Below are 18436 nucleotides of genomic sequence, written 5' to 3'. Positions count from 1 at the left end.
TACATATACGTGTACATCTATATGTATACATATACATCTCTCTCTCTTTCTCTCTCTGAAAGTATCTGTCATTACAGTATCGAAATGGTGTACATATACATCTCTCTCTCTCTCTCTTTCTGTCTCTCTCTTTCTCTCTTTCTCTCTCTGTGAAAGTATCTGTCACTACAGTATCGAAATGTGATTGTTTCAGTTAGTAGAATAGTTTCATTTTTAAAGTGAAAGTATTTGACATGAGTGTTTTTGTTTCACTTTTGACACGTAATACTTAAATAGTGGAGGAGATATTATGTTGCCGTGTGCTCGAACTCTGCAAGAAGTTAATAATTTTTTTGACTAAAACACAACTGGAACCCTAAGTAAGGCATGTGTAAAATTTGTACTGCACTGCCAAAGGTAATATGAAAATAAATACACTAAAAAATTAAGATAAAATATACTATTTCTTAGATATTTCGGGTACACGCAAATAGTATTAGTAAGATAAATCAGAGAAGTTCCTTTCAGTCCATACTCTGATGGTGTGATCTGAAAGGAAGATTTTAATCCAAGAGATGAGAGATAGATGAAATCCATCATCCATTGGTAGGAAACTTAGTAAGAAATTTTTTGTGCTAGACATACTCAAAAACCTAAGATAAGGAAATAAACATTCTTCAGTTTAGTAGTTTGTGGATGTGCTCTACCAATAACAAATCTTTGCATTTTCACTGAACCATTTCTCTAATGTTTGCCTTCCTTGGATAGCCATGTATCTCATCTACTGTAAGACATGTGTTTTTATCCCTCTATCATACTTTAACCTCTCATCACCTAAAATGAGTCTTGTAAGTTACTTGGTAATCTTTCTTGTACCAGTGCCATGTAAAAAGCACCCAGTACACCTTGTGAAATGGTTGGCATTAGGAAAGACAACTACACACCATGCTGAAGCAGACACTGGAGCATGGGCAGTCCTCTGGCTTATTGACTCCTGTGAAACTGTCCAACCCATACCAGCATGAAAAACAAATGTTAAATGACAACGTCAGTGATCATGATGACTGGATTCAGTTTGAATGTTGAGTTTGGTGATGATGATTTGTTCAGCAGTCAGATGGACTCATGGACTTGGTCGTCTCCAGTTGGTTTTCATGATGATGGAATGGCAGAATCAATGAGCTATTTAGTACCAGTGCTTAAAGCAAAGGTACATCTGTGATGCTCTTTTACAAAGAAGAAGGCAAAAGACTACTGATGATGGAGTAGTGAGAAATCACAGTTGTGGTGACCCATTCCAAATTTTGCAATGACTTCATTACAGTCATGTTAGAACCAACACTGGCATTAAAACCACTAGCAATAACAAATTTGCCTGTTTTCAGAATAAAGAAATGTAAAGTTACTCATAGAATTTAGCCTTCATTTCATCTGTATAGGTCAGTTCATGGCTGCACTGGGTTTTACAATCTTCAAATTATTATTCGTACCTTAAGAAGACTCAGATAATCTACCAGCTGGGAATATCTTCTCTAGAAAACCAGTATTAATCTTATCCTACTCTATCCTTCTTTAGCAACTCCAAAAGAAGGTAAAACTAGACACTCTTTTACAATAAACACCTACTCTTGAAATCAAGATTTCACTCAAGGCTGCAATGTCAAGTTTTTGTCCAGTCAAAGCTAACTGTATCGTCTTTATCCACAAGCCAGTGAGAGTAATGGCCTGTTCTGTATTTATCACCTTTTCAACATTTAAGTAAAGTCTTTGTCAGTTATGGAATTAAGTAGGTAATGTATAGGGTATCTTTTCAGGCCCCTTCTTCAAAAGGTGAGCAGAACATTCTTGAAAAAGGGTGCTGAACACTGATGCTGCTCCAAAAAGAAAAGAAACTTCTAAGATTACAGGAAATCAAATTTCCAACCAAAGTTGAGCTTTGTGTCAGCAATACTTCACTTATGAAGTATTGCAATAATATGCCAGTCATGAGCACAAGTAAAAGGATGAAATGTCAAAATCAAAAGCTTAATTGTCAACAAAATCATTTCACATTCAAAAGAAGGTGGGGTACAAGAACTGGAAAATCATATCAAAACGTTCCATTTGCTTTAATATAACTCAAGTGTAATACTTACCCAGGATCTGTTACTTTGGGCTTTTTGTAAAAGGGTGGAACATATTTTTCATAAACTTGTTTTGCTTTCACATTACCAATTTTTTTCATCAGCTAAAAAATGAAACAAATGAAGAGGTTCTGCATTATTAAGAAGTGCAGACATAGTTTCTAAATAGATTTGAAATTAACTGAAAAACACATTGTTAGTTTGTTACTTATGTTCCAAAGTTCATCATCCCAATAGTAGACCATTAGATTAGTGTAGACTGTTGGTTCCTTTAAAGTGGGCACTAATGATCCTCGATGGATGTAAGGGAGATGAGAGGGAGTATAATCATTTAACATTTTCATAACCATATTTCTAATGAACTACATGAGTAATAGTCGATCTTATGTAAAAGTTGACTCCCTATTTTTAGCCAAAAAAATTGGGAATATTCCATAGATCCCATATAAAAGTCAACCCTAGTATTTCATGAACAACAGGACAACATTTGTGGGTCAAGGTACCATATTCTCCTGTATGTAGAAATAACACAGTAGCCTGCTCTATAGGTGGAATGCTTGGTGTTTATAATGGAATGCTCAGTGCTTATAGTAAAACACCATTTAATAGCAAGCATTACACATCTGTTGATGGGTGCTACATCACCATACTAAAATGTATGCACAGGATATGTTGCAAGCCTGCATACATCTTCAAGCACAACACACACAAGCGTTATGCACTCATCATTTACATAGTGAGAAACATGTTTCACAGACAGCACTATTGGTGAACATTGACAAATGCAACTGTCTGAATTCATACAAAGGCAGGACTTTGATAAGCCTAAAAACATTCAAGTAATCACTAGATCAGTGGTTCCAATACAACCTTTATATTTTCTTCATCCCCAAATACAATAAACACATGCATCATACGCTCATCTGTTTACATGGTGAGAAACATGTTTCACAGACAGCACTATCAATGAATAACAGCAAACACCACTGTATGAATTTGTACAGAGGTATGATTTTGGTAAGCCTAAGAACATTTAGTTAATTGCTAGATCAGTGGTTCCCCTTTTTTTTTTTGCCATAGAATCCTTTGACATTATTTTTAAAAATGTGGAACCCCTGATAACTTTCAGGGAACCCTGGGGTTTTGCAGAACACACTCTGGAAATCCCTGCTCCAGAATAACAAATCTACACCATATCATGGACATTTACTGGTAACTGCACATGACATCTTGCAACTTTTTTTGAAACACACCGAGTAGGTATCAGCTGTATGCACCGTATTACGGTAGGTAGTGGCATGCCGGTACTGGGTAGGCATGTTACCAGTGGTAATATAACATAATTATGAGATATAAATTGATTTCACTCAGCTAGTCTGTTAAGTTTGATGGATACAAATAAAAGAGAAAGTGTAAATATTTATATGAGCTACGCGGTCTTGTTTATGAGTTATGTTATTTACAAGGAAGTGCGGTTTGATGCATAGAATTGATAATACTGTAATTCATTGTGTTTTTATTTTTATTCACTTAGACATCAGTTGGGCTTCTACTACTAACATGGTACTTCGGGTTCTAGCTTGAATTTCAGCCCCTCAAAAGTAGTATCTATGTAATAGTTGACCCCATAAATTTGACATTAAAAAAGGGTCTGAAAAATTCAACTTTTACATGAGTATATACAGTAATTTTGAAAATTAATAAAACTCCAATAGCATTTAATAAAGTACCTAATACTTACATTTATTTCTGTATTAAGCTGACGTTTGGAACATTAAAGTTTATTTCATGTTTTATCAAGAATATGAACATTACACACACTTTAAAATAAGCAGTTTTCTAACATAGAACTGGAGAAAATTTCAAGTACCAAAATGGTTAAATTATTAGTGAAACAATTTTTAAAGACAATGGATTTTTTACTAGCCCTCTTGAAATATTTAAGTATTGTTATCTTATAAATTGTTGTTTGTGTGAACTATTTTTCTGGGTCATTCTATAGAGTATGAAGTAGGAAGGAATTACTCATGATGAATTACTCAAGTTGACAATAAATATGGATCTCTAATGTAAAACTAACTGTAAATTCCAGAGTTCCAGCCTGACAATAAACACTGGTTTAATTACTGCAATAAGATTATCTTGAAAACAAATGTAACTCATAACATCACAGTGGAAGAAACAATCAGTTGTAAAGTTATTTAACATCAACAATTCATGTAGATATAAAAATCTTACTGATTTACTTATCTCACATCAGTAAATAACTACATGATCACTCAATGTGGTGAAAAATAGCAAACAAATCTCTCTCAAACATTGAGAAGGATGCGCTGGATATCAGAAACAGAGATTAATTGTTTTTACAGACAGGATGATCACAGCTTGAATCCATCTTATTATACATCTGATTGGTCAGCACTAAGCTAGAGCTAAACAACAACAATTCGGTCCTAAAATTTGCAATACAAAATAAAATTTTAATTAAAGTAAATCCAAAATAAAAACTGGGGGCCAGAAATTAAGACAATTCCCGCAAACAGCCAATCTTGAACCCTAATGATATGGCCTGGAAAACTATAATAGAAGGAAGAGAGCTGAGAAGCAAGCCCTCATGAACAATTACTTGCATGCTGAAATCCTTAACATACTCTCTTACTGACACCCTTCTTGTGAATGGCATGCAAAGCTCTCACAAGTCATTTATCTACATCCTAGTTTCTTAACAACCATGAGACTAGAATTTGAAAATATGCCAAAAGCTTTCTATAAGTAAATGAATACTAGACATAGTGATTTGCTCTTGGCTTAGAACTTCTCTTGTAGACTCACCACAAAGAGGCACTGGTGATTCTTCATTCTGGTATAAATCCAAACTGCATTCTATCTAAGCTAATTCTTTTCCTAATTAGTTGGTACCTTCTTTTGATGCCTCTATAATTGCTCCTTTCTGAAGCAGCTCTTTTTCTTTCATAGTAACTGATAACAATGCTAAACCAATCATTAAGGATGACACTACTCTGACTTAAATATGAAGGTGGCTATTACATATCCTGCTTTGATAGATATTTTCAGTATCTGAATGACTACTCCTGATGGTCACTAGCCTTCATATCCTTTAATAACTCAATCATACAGAAGTCAACTTAAATGCCTGATCTCTCAGTTGAGTTTACTTGGAGTAGTTTCTCTCATTCAGCAACCTCCCACGACATTTCCATGACTCTTTCTTCTTAGCATCAATGAGGACAAGTGCACCACACTATCATTATAGATGTACTTCACCAACAGTGTCCTGGTTCATACTGACACACTGCTTTGCAATATAAAACACCTCACACTACAGAACATTGGCAAACCATTTGCTTTCAGTTTGTCCCATATTAAATATACCTTTTCTATAGCTTCCTTTGAAGCTAACTTATATTGTTTCTTGATACCCACTTTCAATCATTTTTTACAGGCCTGATTCTATTTTAGTTCATATAACGATCTAGTGACAAACTTCACCACCTTCTCACTTTGTCTCTGGTTGGAACATTGCTCCATCCACAGATGTGGTCTATAGCTTGCAAGCAAGCTGTTTTGTAGAAACTTCTTTATCTTCTATCTTCTCTTCATTACTATATGTTTCACCTCACATGACTTTGAACTTACAAATAGCCAAGGGATATATTATCCATCATGCCAAGTAAAATTGCAGTCATGGTAGATACAGGAGTCACGCAAATGGCACCTGTGCTGGTAGCATGTAAAAGCACTTTTTGAGTGTTGGGCCTCACAGAGGCAAGGACTGAGACCATTTGGCATTATGCTATGCTTGAGAAGAAGACCCATCAAGCCAAGTAAAACCACAGTCATGACAAATACCGGTGTCATACAAATGGAACCCATGCTAATGGCACATAAAAGCACCCATTACACTCTCAGTGTGTTTGGTGTTAGGAAGGGCATCCAGACGTAGAAACAATGAGAAAACAGACTAGTGCAGCCTTCCAGTTTGCCAGCCCTGGTCAACCTATCCAACCCATGCCAGCAGGGACAATGGATGTTAAATGACAATGATGATGATCTTTGTTCAAATTTGTCAATCTAGCTCTAATGCTAATGTCACTAATCACTAATCTATGTTGAGTGATACTTTCTTTACTAGACAAAAATTTAGTGTTCACAACCATCTGTCTATGCCATTTCCTGGCATCTATGAAATCTAACTAGCTGATGTGTTCCCTTGGTGATGAGATAGTTGGACAGTAAATAACTAGGTCATCAGCACTACAAAACACCATGAACCTTGATTCAGTTTCATTTCTGTACCATAAAAATAATAGTTTCATGTTCATCAGAATAGCCATCATAGTGTTGACTAATAAATTCATTAAAGTCTCCAGCTACAATGCAGTTACTACTACCTATTATCAAAGAAGTTTATGAGAAGACCATATAGAAATAGTTCTTTTGCTTAGTTGTCAGTTCTGCCTGTGGAGCATATGCAGAGAAGAGGTTGTTTCCAATAAAAGTTCAATGTTTCAATTGAGTTGAAATAGTAAAATGGCTTCAATAAGAATCAACTTGAGATCAGAACTTCTGGAGAGTACCTGACTATGATGACAATGCCACAGACAAAATATATAAACATTTTTTTATTGATTATTCTAGGAAAGAAAGGCAGTGTCCATAACCACAATTTATCCTCAAATCAGAACACAAAGAGCCGGGACAAAAATCACAAGGTCTTCTAACAATTCTGCTAACCCACCTGCATTTACACTTTATTTTAACAATCCCAAAAAGAAAAACGGCAAAGTTGACCATGGTGGGGTTTAACTCAGAGTGCAGAGAGCTGGAACAGATAGTGCAAGGCATTTTGCCTCATGTTGTAAAGCCTCTGCCAATTCACCACCAGTTCCAAAGTTCCACATTGAAAATGATGTTCTGTTGCAACATCTATGTAGAGATCACTATTGTCATGTCTATAACTAGTCTAAGCTTAATCATTTTGGTCACATATTATGATTACCTCTATTACTCAATCCATTTTTCTGTTAACAATAAGTTTTATTCTATCCACTCGCGTGCCGTTATTTATTCAGAATTTGTACTAATACTATTACAAAGAAATGAACAGCTGTAGTATCCACAACATGACAAAGATGATATCCTAACAAATTCTATATATCAAAATATAAATTTCAAAAAGAAGCTAATTCATCTTCCTTTACTTATGCCAGTCATTAGAGAACAACCATATTGTAGCACCACTTTGAAGGGTTTTGGTCAAACAAATCAACACTAGTACTTATTTTTCTTTTTAAGCCTGGTACTTACTTTATTGATCTCTTTTGCTGAACTGCTAAGTTACAGGGATGTAAACAAACCAACACCAGTTGTAAAGTGGTGGTAGGGGAGAAACACAAACACACACACACACAACAGGCTTCTTTCAGTTTCCATCAACCAAACCCACCCACAAGGCTTTATCACTTGCCCAATGTATCATGCAGTAGCATAGAACCCAGGACCATGTGGCTGGGAAGAAAACTTTTTACCACACCTTAACAGTTTTAACTCTATTTATAGCTTTTTTTTTTCTCAAGCTAATGGATATTTAAATACAGTTACTTCAAATATGTGTACATATTTAGAGCCAGAAATGATGCTTCTATGTGGTCATTATATCTGGAAATAGCAGCTAAATCTCCTCCAATTGTCTCTTTAAAATATAGAACACATTTGGTAATATAGTCTAAGATACACTGTTTGAATTAATAATGGGATAGTCAAAGCTGGAATGCTTTTGATAATAGGTCTACTTGATGAGTCTTATCTGGAGATAAATAATAATAACAAAAGACTTAACCATGAAGAATGAAACTTGTTATCAATAAGGCAGTAGTTGCCTTACCTAGTAACATAACTCAAATATTGTAACTTGGTTCAATGTAAAGGTCAAGGGAACAGAAGTCCAGTAGAACATTGCAGTCATTAATCTTTTTTTCAAAAATAGATTCATTACATAAAAATAGTTAAAAATGAAAGAAGTAGATAACAACTAATCACAGAAATTTATAATCTTTGAAATGTATCACAAAAAGTAAGTTGTTGATTAAAAATGAACTGGATGAAAAGAAGACAGTGAAGAAACTTGGGGTAGACTACAACAGCTAATCTCCACCAGCTGCATGTAAAGAGTAGGTCAAAATCATAACGTTATCAGGATCTGAACGAAACTTCTCACCAGCACTGAAAATGTTAAAATGTTGCAGATGTGATGATGATGGAAGGGATGGTGTTGTTGAAAAGGTGTAGGAAGATCTATCATTTCCACCAATTTATTCACATACCCTGTTATTACATCATATTTTAGTGACTTAACAAAAACTGCCAACAAAAATGTCAAATTGTATTTGAAATGCTATCCCTTTGTCCTTGACTGAGAAACGTTAACATCAAGTTGAACAGTTCTACATTGCTGCATAGTTGGCTTGCTGATTTCTAACTAATCCTAAACTTGCTCTCCACAACCCCCTTTCACTTCAGCTGTTACCATCGCATAACTTTTTCATTCAACACATATTGTCTATTTCCATTTACAAATCATTGTGATTAATTTTGTTCTTTTTTCTTTATAACTCCCCTCACACAGTCACCAGGCAGTGATTGAATCTATTATCCATGTACTGTGGTAATGTAGCAAATAACATATGTAGAAAAGACAAAAAAATCTCAATAGGCACAAGCATGACTGCATGGTTATAGGTGCAGGCGTGGCTGTGTGGTAAGAAGCTTGCTTTCCAACCACATGGTTCCTAGTTCAGTCCCACAGCATGGCACATTGGGCATCTTCTACTATAGCCTCAGGCTGACCCAAGCCTTGTGAGTAGATTTGGTAGATGAAAACTGAAAGAAGCCCATCATATGTGTGTGTGTGTGTGTCTTTGTGTTCGTCCCCTCATCACCTCTTGACAACCAGTGTTGGCGAGTTTATGTTCCTGTAACTTAGCAGTTCAGCAAAAGAGACTGAAACAATAAGTACTATGCTTTAAAAAAAAACTAAGTCCAAGTGTTGATTTGTTTAACTAAAAAACCCTTCAAGACGGTGCCCTAGCATGATCCACTTGGAAAAAGGAAACAAATCCTAGCAGTCGTGGGTAACCCTTACAGAAGGGAGACAATTGAAGGAAGTTAAAAATACCTTCAAAGAAAAATTAATTTTTATGCTTAGGGTTACCACTTGTCTTTTTTCTTATGTTGTATCTATTTTGCTGGGACTAATTTTTAATTCACAAGCATGGATGTGTAATAAGAAGTACTTCCCAGTCACATGGTCCTGGGTTCAATTCTATTGCATTGCATCCTGGGCAAATGTCTTCTTTTGTAACCCTGGACTGACCAAAGTCTTGTAAGTGAATTAGGTAGACAGAAACTGAAAGAAGCCTGTCATATACATATCTTTCACTTGTTTCAACCATTAGACTGCAGCCATGCTGGGGCACTGCCTTGAAGAATTTTAGCTAAATAAATTGACCACAGTACTTTAAAAAAAAAAAAAAAAAGCCTATTGATTTCTTTTGCCAAACTGCTAAGTTACAGAGACATAAATACACCAACACAGGTTGCAAGTGGTGATGGGGCACAAAAACAAACACACACACATACACATACACATATATATGTGACATGTTTCTTTCAGTTTCTGTTTACAAAATCTACTCACAAGGCTTTGGTTGGCCCAAGGCTAAAGCAGAAGCCACTTGCCCGAGGTGTCACATGGTAGGACTTAAATCAGATCCAAGTGGTTGGGAAGCAAGCTTTCTACCACACAGCCACATCTGAGCCTATATATATATATGTGTGGGGGGGGGGTCTGTTTGTGTAACTGATTCCTTTTCTTGACATCATGATAGTCGTTAATAAATGTCTCCATCATGCAAGTTGTGTCCTTCATTCCTAATCTTCTGTGAAAACATGTCTGGTCAGGGTTGGCAACATCTGCCTCAACAAAATTCTGTCCAACCCATGTGAGCATGGACAAGTGGACATTAAAAATGATGATGATTATCAAATTTATACATCATATCTGGCAGATATTCTTCAACCCACTGATGTTGACAACACTACCTTACATTATTTGCTGTTTTCATTGTCTCATTTTTAATTCCCATTTCTCATTAACAAAATTCAGTTCTGCATCTAAAAGAAAACTAAAGTTTGTAGAAACAAGCAATATTTGACAGCCTAAAAATACAAACTTTTATTTATTTTCAGAAATCTCACTTTTTATAAATGATTCCATCCTGAAGAATTTCCCCATTATTTCAACTGGAACAAGTCATTTCTTGGAAGTTTCACTTAGAAAATAACTCATATACAATTTTTATATCCAAAGAAAACTAAAGTTTGTAGAAACAAGCAACATTTGATAGCCTTTAATAGTATAAGAATACAAACTATTATTTATCTTCAGAAATCTCACTTTACATAAACGATTCCATCCTGAAGAATTTCCCCACCATCCCAATTGGAACAGGTCATCTCTTGGAACTTTGGATATAAAAATTGTATTTGAGTCATTTTCTAAGCTGAAAATATATCTACCAAAACTTTACCTATTATGGAATAATCACATATGCCATACAACCACTTTAGTCTAACATCCTGATTATATCCAGTAGCCATTGAACTTTTTTATTAAACATGCTTACTCACTGTTGTCTCAATGATTTTATTTCCTCCCCACCTCATATTTACTACAATCGACTCTCTGCCCACCAAAATACTGAATGCAACCATGACCACAGATAAAATACTGTACTAAATTTTTTTTTTTTTTTTTTTTTTTTTTTTTTTTTTTTACATCTCATTGCACTGCCTAACCTCCACTATATCATTCTTCATGTTAAGTTTTCCGCACCAAAATAAAAATTGACGTAACTAGTTTGATTCTCTAAAACTGAATTCATCTATTTATTTAGTCCCATTTTGTTATTACACTCCCAACTTTAAAAAATAAACAAAACAAAAAAAACAAAAAAAAAATCTCAATAACTGCCAACATCAACTTCATTGTAATATTAAAAGATCATCAGATCAAGGACACACCTTCTTCAGTAGTGAAATAAATTAAAAAGAAGAAATGCCAGTCTTTTGTGAAGAGAGAATAGTTATTTGAATATATACCAAAAATCAATTCGTTTTTATTTTCATTTCATAAAGATCAATAACAACCCACCTATATTTTATTGTTTTCACTTGATTAAACTCTCTTAAATGTTCTCTGTTATTTAGTTTTTCATCTTTGTATTAACAGCTGGTCTGACCAGTTAACAATAATACTCCTTATACTACAAAGACTGCAACTATATGATTACATTTTGTATGAACCAACGTTTAGAAACATTCTTTTCCTTATTTTTACTCATTAAATTATTTGACCTATATAACATCATTAAAACATAAACGGTAGGGAGGGGGGGGTCTATAAATAATTCCAATGCTCATTGTACCTTTTGGCTGATATCAAACAAAAGACTGCATAAACTTAAGAACATTAGAAATGTTATTCAGACATGCAATAACATATCAAAGTGAATAGTATTTCTCATAAGATATTCTACTATATTATTTTTGTTTCTACTTCGAAGGAAGTTGTTGGCACTCCGTCACTTACGACGTCGAGGGTTCCAGTTGATCCGATCAATGGAACAGCCTGCTCATGAAATTAACGTGCAAGTGGCTGAGCACTCCACAGACACGTGTACCCTTAACGTAGTTCTCGGGGATATTCAGCGTGACACAGTGTGACAAGGCTGACCCTTTGAATTACAGGCACAACAGAAACAGGAAGTAAGAGTAAGAGAAAGATGTGGTGAAAGAGTACAGCAGGGTTCGCCACCATCCCCTGCCAGAGCCTCGTGGAGATTTAGGTGTTTTCTCTCAATAAACACTCACAATGCCCGGTCTGGGAATCGAAACCGTGATCCTATGACCGTGAGTTCACTGCCCTAACCACTGGGCCATTATGCCTCCACCTCGAAGGAAGTAATGCCAGGGTATTTTAAATTTAACAAGCCAAATATTTCAAACAGCATGATTGGTTAATTGGTTTTTAGAGAGAAATAATGGTTGCAGGACAATAGATTCAAAAGATCAGAAATTCATTCTCTGCTCTAAGCACTACACTATTTTTCTGGATAAAGATGCATTGTCTTCCATGTGTTAGTCCAATACTAGAAAGAATAACCAGCAGATAGATGCTCCAACACTAATAACACGATTTCATTTATAAATTTTTATTTATTAGTCAGTGGAAGTAATGCAGTGACTTTTGCAGAACCTCCCTGGATGCTGAGACAGATGTTGATGAATATCTGCAGGTCAGTGACTTCAAGTAAAGCCATAACTAGGAATAGCATTTGATGTCTGATCCAAATGCTGTGCTATCAAGGATGTAAAAAATAGTGATTTAGATTAAAGATCAAAACTTTGACCTTATCTTTAGTTCTTCAAACACTGAATCTTTTCATTTAAAGTTGAACTTTTCACTCGGGATTTTTTTTTGTTTTTTTTTTGAATGGAGTGAACAATGCTTCTTGTATAAAGTAGATGTATAGAAGCTATAAAATGATATCAATGCTGAGCAATTTGAGGGTGTTGTTATGTCATGCTTCAATAATGCATGGACTGGTGAAGTAAGAATTTCTTTTCTTGTCATTCCTAGAGCTTTATTTCTGCAAACCATTCCTTCTGTAATTCTTTTGACCTATCTCTGACAGTTATTTTTGCTTTATTCTTTTACTGGTTTCAATCACCAAACTGCAGTCTTACAAGGATACTGCCTTCAACAGTTTTAGCCAATTATATTGTTCCTGGCACTTATTTCAATTGGATTCTTATTTTATTGATTCTATTTATTGAACCATGAAGTCACAGGATATAAAAGAACACAACATAAATGTCAATACTAACTTTTAGGCCACTGTAAACAAACACACAGGAGCACACATGTGCCTGCACGCGACTGATTTCTGCAGTTCCCACCTACCAAATTCCACAATCAACACAGGCAATAAAAGGACACTTGCCTAAGTGTCACACAGTGGAAACAAACCTGGACTAACAAGATTGTATGGCTAATATTTGAACACAATGCATTGCTGATTTATTTTTCTGGAGTCTGATGCAGAACCCCAGCTTGTCAGCTCTGATCAAACTGTCAACCCATGCCAGCATGGACAACAGACATTAAATGATGATGTAATATTGCAGTATTGAAATTTCATTTGTGTTTAGTGCATATTTCTAAGATTAAAAATTCAAAACCAAACTGATGAATCCACATCTATTTTCACCAGTAATGTGTATCACTTCCCAGGCTCTACTGAATACCTTGTTTAAATTTGCATCCCTTCCTAATTCTTTTCCTTTTCCTTTCTCCCCACCCAATTCACTTAGAAGAATATTATTTGTTTCACAAACCCAAAATAATGAGTTGGCTTAACTATGGCTGATAAAATAAGTATACTAGAGTTAATTCAATCAATTTTATCTTCCCCTTTTGTATCCTGTGCCAATGTGCAAAGTAATTATTATTAAAAGAAAATAGTTATGAGTATATAAATATATATATATATATATATAGACATATATAGTGTATTAGACTTATCTTAAAGAGTGTTAACAGATATCAGAATTGAAAGGGTGCCAGAAAAAAATACCTCACAGTATTTAGTTATGTATCTTTACATTCTGAATTTGAACTCTGCCAAGGTTGAACTTACTATTCACCTTTCCAGGGTCAATAAGTTCAAACAAGTTGAGTAATTCAATTAACTGCTCCTGTCTCAAAGTTGGTGGCCAATATTAGAAATCACTATTAGTGGATTAACAGAATTGGTAGACTGCCAAAAAAATGCTGAGCAGTATTTAGTAATGTTTATGTTCAGAGTTCAAATCCCACCAAGATTGATTTTTGTCTTATTCTTCTATGGTTGATAAAATAAGTACCAGTCAAATACACAATTTGATATTACTGCTGCCAGAGTTCCTTTAAACAGTTATGTGGATTTATGCCAATGATAGAAGTCTTTCTAATTATTTTTTTTTGGGGGGGGGGGGGAGTTAGCTATTGTTCATGATTTGAAAGATACATCAAGAATTTCAAAAATAATTTGATATGTCTAAGAAAACATGTATATGAACCTTCATGCTTAAATGTTTTGTGAAAATGTCATAACAACATTTACATTCTAGAGAACTGCAATTTTCTAGACCATGTCTATGTCTATTTGTTAAAATTTATTGAAGTGAAAGAGAAGGGCTTAAAAGATTTTCACTAGAAATTAAACACTTTAAAAAGTTAACAGTATATGACAAAAGGAATACAAAAACATTAAGAAACTATTGCATTGACAAAAAGTTGAATTTATTTCAGCTATAACAGAAAGATATAAATAGGTAACAAAAAAAAATATTGTGAACATTTCCAACACACACAACATATATTTTTTAACAGACAAAAAGTGAAGAAAACATGTGTAGCAGAGCAATAACTCTGAATAAAAAGTGACACAGTGTAGAGACACCTTTAGCCCTGGCAGAAAGTTTCTCTCTAATGCTGATGGTACAATAAAATTCACCTTGTCCATGCTGTAAAGTTTTCTGATGATATGAAGGGCAACCAACCAATAAAACCATGCCAAAATTATGATAGACATATTTACACATACATGACTAACACTTACCATGCTAGTGTTGCACATGGCAGTGGGGGGGGGGGGCAGATGAACACATTTGGCCATATGTGAGAAACTCTCGACTCTCATCAAACAATTGCACAAACTCTTCTTCCTTTCAGTTGCAGACAACAAGCAATAATTCATTCACCATCAAATTCCCCACTGCTTCTTACTAAGTACAAAAATTCAAGATTGTTACCGTCAATACTGGATAGATTGTCAAGATTCAGGGGCATAGGTAAATGAATATGTGCTGTATGCAAGCAATTAGATAAAGAAACTCCTCAACTAGATTACTCAGGGACAAAGAATACAGGTACAAATTCTGGATGGGTAACAGCAATAGAATAGGTAGAGTATGCATTCTGTTGGCAGAGAAATGAATTAAGTAACTGAAATATGTGACAGGATACATTCAAGTATGGGACAGGATAATTTCGTTCAAACTAGTCATAAGCAACATGACAACAGTAGCATTCCCACATTCTCTGCAAATGCATCATAATCAAGACTGACAGGTAAGCAAAAGGACTATCTCCATAAAATCCTTTTGCAGACTACCTTGCTAATGGATGACAGTGATCTTATTATCATAGCTGGTGACTTTGATGGACGTGTTACAGAAACAAGGAGGCTATGAATATGGTACAAAAAATGAGGAGGGATCAAAACTCTTGAAATTCTGTAATGCAAATGATCAAGCCATTTGCAACACTGGCCTAAGGAAATTGGTCAGTCACTTAATCACACAAACCAAATGAACTTCATACTCAACAGAAAATACAGAAACAGATGGTTGTAATTACTAAACCTTTCACCAGTACAGAATGTATCACTCTACATAGACTAGACTAATGGTTAGTGACTTCAGAGTAGAATTTAGACAGACTAAGAGATAAGACAATCTGGTGTAGGAAGGTGTTAAACCTGAAAGGTGCCTCTGATAGATACATACATTGAGGAGGAGGAGGAGGAGGAACAGAAAGAGACCTTTAACATAAAGGACAACTGAAAATTTCTCAGAGACAGTTCACTCTAAGCCACAAATTACATCTATAGGCAGTACTCACCAGCGACATCTACTGTACAATTCCACCACCATGTCACCACTGTAATGGGGTCATAAGCCAACTAACATAGAAAGACTTCATATGTGGCAGATGCCTAAGAATTGATGGAACCGGCACAGAAAAATATATCCCTTCAAATGCTTGGAAGGGTGCATAATAGCTTCTCTTACCTAGATGACCTAATTAGTGGGAGAGAGCATAGTGGCCAGATTATGAACAGAGTGAAAACCATTTGGGGATATATTACCTCTGCTAACAACAAAGGAATTCTTTCTTTGAGTAAAGGGTAAATGTTTGTGTACAAAGTGCAATGTGTTGGATGATAGCAAAACATAGGCAATGAATGTGGAGGATGTGTGGAAGCTGGAAAGAAATGAAGCAAGCATGCTCCACAGAATGTGTAAATGATAATGTACATGAACGACAGAGCACAAATGAGCTGGTTGAAGAAAAAAAAAAAATGAATATAAGAGGAATCAAATTTAGTGTGCAAGAGAAAAGACTGTGCAGGTGCAGACGTGATGCATATGGAGGATTACAATTGAGTGAAGAAATGCCAAGAGAGCCAAGTAGAAAGAACCTGCAGAAGAAGAAAACTGAGGAGGACAATGGGTAGATGTGGTGAAAGCTGATCCCAGGATACTTGAGCCTCATGAAGGAGATGATGTGTTACCATGACAAATGGTGAGATGCTGTATCGGAGAAGACCTGTCCAACCCATGCAAGCATGGAAAAATGGATGAAAAAATGAAGATGACGCATTTATTTTCTAACACTTACTTCCTAACACATACATTTATTTTCGGAAAACATACATATGGTAATTTTCTAATGCATACATACAATTATTTTATAACACACACAAACATTTACATTCTAACACATACAAACATTTATTTTCTAACGCATACAAACATTTACTTTCTAACGCATACAAACATTTAGTTTCTAACACATACATTTATTTTTTAATGCATACAAACATTTTATTTTATAATACATACAAACTCCAGAATAAGAGTGTAGCTGCTAGAATAAGAACAGCCTGGGCAAAATTCAGAGAACTCCTACCTCTGCAGGTGACAAAAAGCCTCTTGCTCAGAGTAAAAGGTAGACTGTATGACGCATGTGTGCGAACAGCCGTGCTAAAAGCAGTGAAACATGGGCCATGACTGCTGAGGGCATGCGTAAGCTTACAAGGGATGAAGCTAGTATGCTCCACTGGGTGTGTAATGTCAATGTGCATACACAACAGAGTGTAAGCGCCAAGAGAAAGTTGGACATAAGAAGCATCAGATGTGCTGGTATGGTCATGTGTTGCGTATGGATGAGAACAGCTGTGTGAAAATGTGTCATACCCTAGCTGTAGAGGGAACCTGGAATGAGGTGGTGAAGCACAACTTTCGAACGTTGGGCCTTACGGAGGTGATGATAAGTGACCAAGACCTTTGGAGATATGCTGTGCTTGAGAAGACCAGACAAACCAAGTGAAAACATAACCGTGGCCTATGCCAGTGCAGCATAACCAGCCCATCTAAGAGTACCCTTCAATCATTGGGCAATAGACTGCGCTTGTGAAGACCTGATGAGTCAAGTGAAGTCCCTGTCATGGCCGATGACAGAACTGCCTGACTGGTCCAATGCTGGTGGCACGTAAAAAGCATCATTCAAGTGTGGTTTATACCAGTACCGCCTGACTGGCCCTCGTGCCAGTGGCACATACAAAGCACCCACTACACTCTCGGAGTGGTTGGTGTTAAGAAGGGCATCCAGCTGTAGAAACTCTGCCAGATCAGATTGGAGCCTGGTGCAGCCTTCTGGCTTGCCAGCCCTCAATCAAACTGTTCAACCCATGCCAGCATGGAAAGCAGATGTTAAACAACAATGATGATAATGATACAATCATTTACTTTCTAACACATACAAACGTCTACTTTCTAGCACATACATTTATTTTCCAAAATATTTTCTGACACATTTTTATGCTTTTACTTATTCCAGTAATTTGACTGTGGTCATGCTTAGAGCACCGTCCTGAAGGGTTTTAGTCTACCATACTGGCCCCCAGTGTTTATTTTATTTATCTTAATATAACAAATGGCCAAGTTACCGTTTTGACAAATGGACACAACTTGATACAGAAGTGAACAAAGACTTACATATATACACACACACACACACACATACGCTCGCATGTGTGCACGCACACACACACATAATGGGCATCATGACAATTTTCACCAACCAAACTCCTCTCACGTGATTGCAGGAGAAGACATTTCCCTAAAGCCTTTCATAGTGCAACTGAACCAGAACCACAAGATTGCAAAGTCGACTTCTTAACACAAACCAACCTCATTTTCTAATACATACAAACATTTAAAGGATGATAACGAGTAAAAAAAAAAAAAACAGCAGAATTTTATGAGAGGCTATTACTTAAGTCACTTATCTATTTACAATTTAAAACGCAATATTCAGGAGAGCTAATTTAAAAATATACAACATTTTAGTACTTTATTTTATA

At 35.6% G+C, this 18436-nt stretch overlaps 1 protein-coding gene across 1 annotated transcript in view; it reads right to left on the bottom strand.

The window, feature by feature from the left end:
• Positions 1 to 18436, bottom strand: part of LOC106882873 (arf-GAP with dual PH domain-containing protein 1) — an 89891-nt gene that overhangs the window by 15557 nt on the left and 55898 nt on the right. Inside the window, exon 3 of the mRNA XM_014933676.2 lies at positions 2115 to 2206. Within this exon, the coding sequence (XP_014789162.1) occupies positions 2115 to 2206 (92 nt within the window). The remainder of the gene's footprint in view (positions 1 to 2114; positions 2207 to 18436) is intronic.

This window comes from Octopus bimaculoides, chromosome 1 (genome assembly GCF_001194135.2).
Source record: "Octopus bimaculoides isolate UCB-OBI-ISO-001 chromosome 1, ASM119413v2, whole genome shotgun sequence".
Lineage (NCBI taxonomy): Eukaryota > Metazoa > Mollusca > Cephalopoda > Octopoda > Octopodidae > Octopus > Octopus bimaculoides.
Note: the sequence above shows the minus strand (reverse complement) of the source record. Positions and strands in the feature narration are given on the sequence as shown.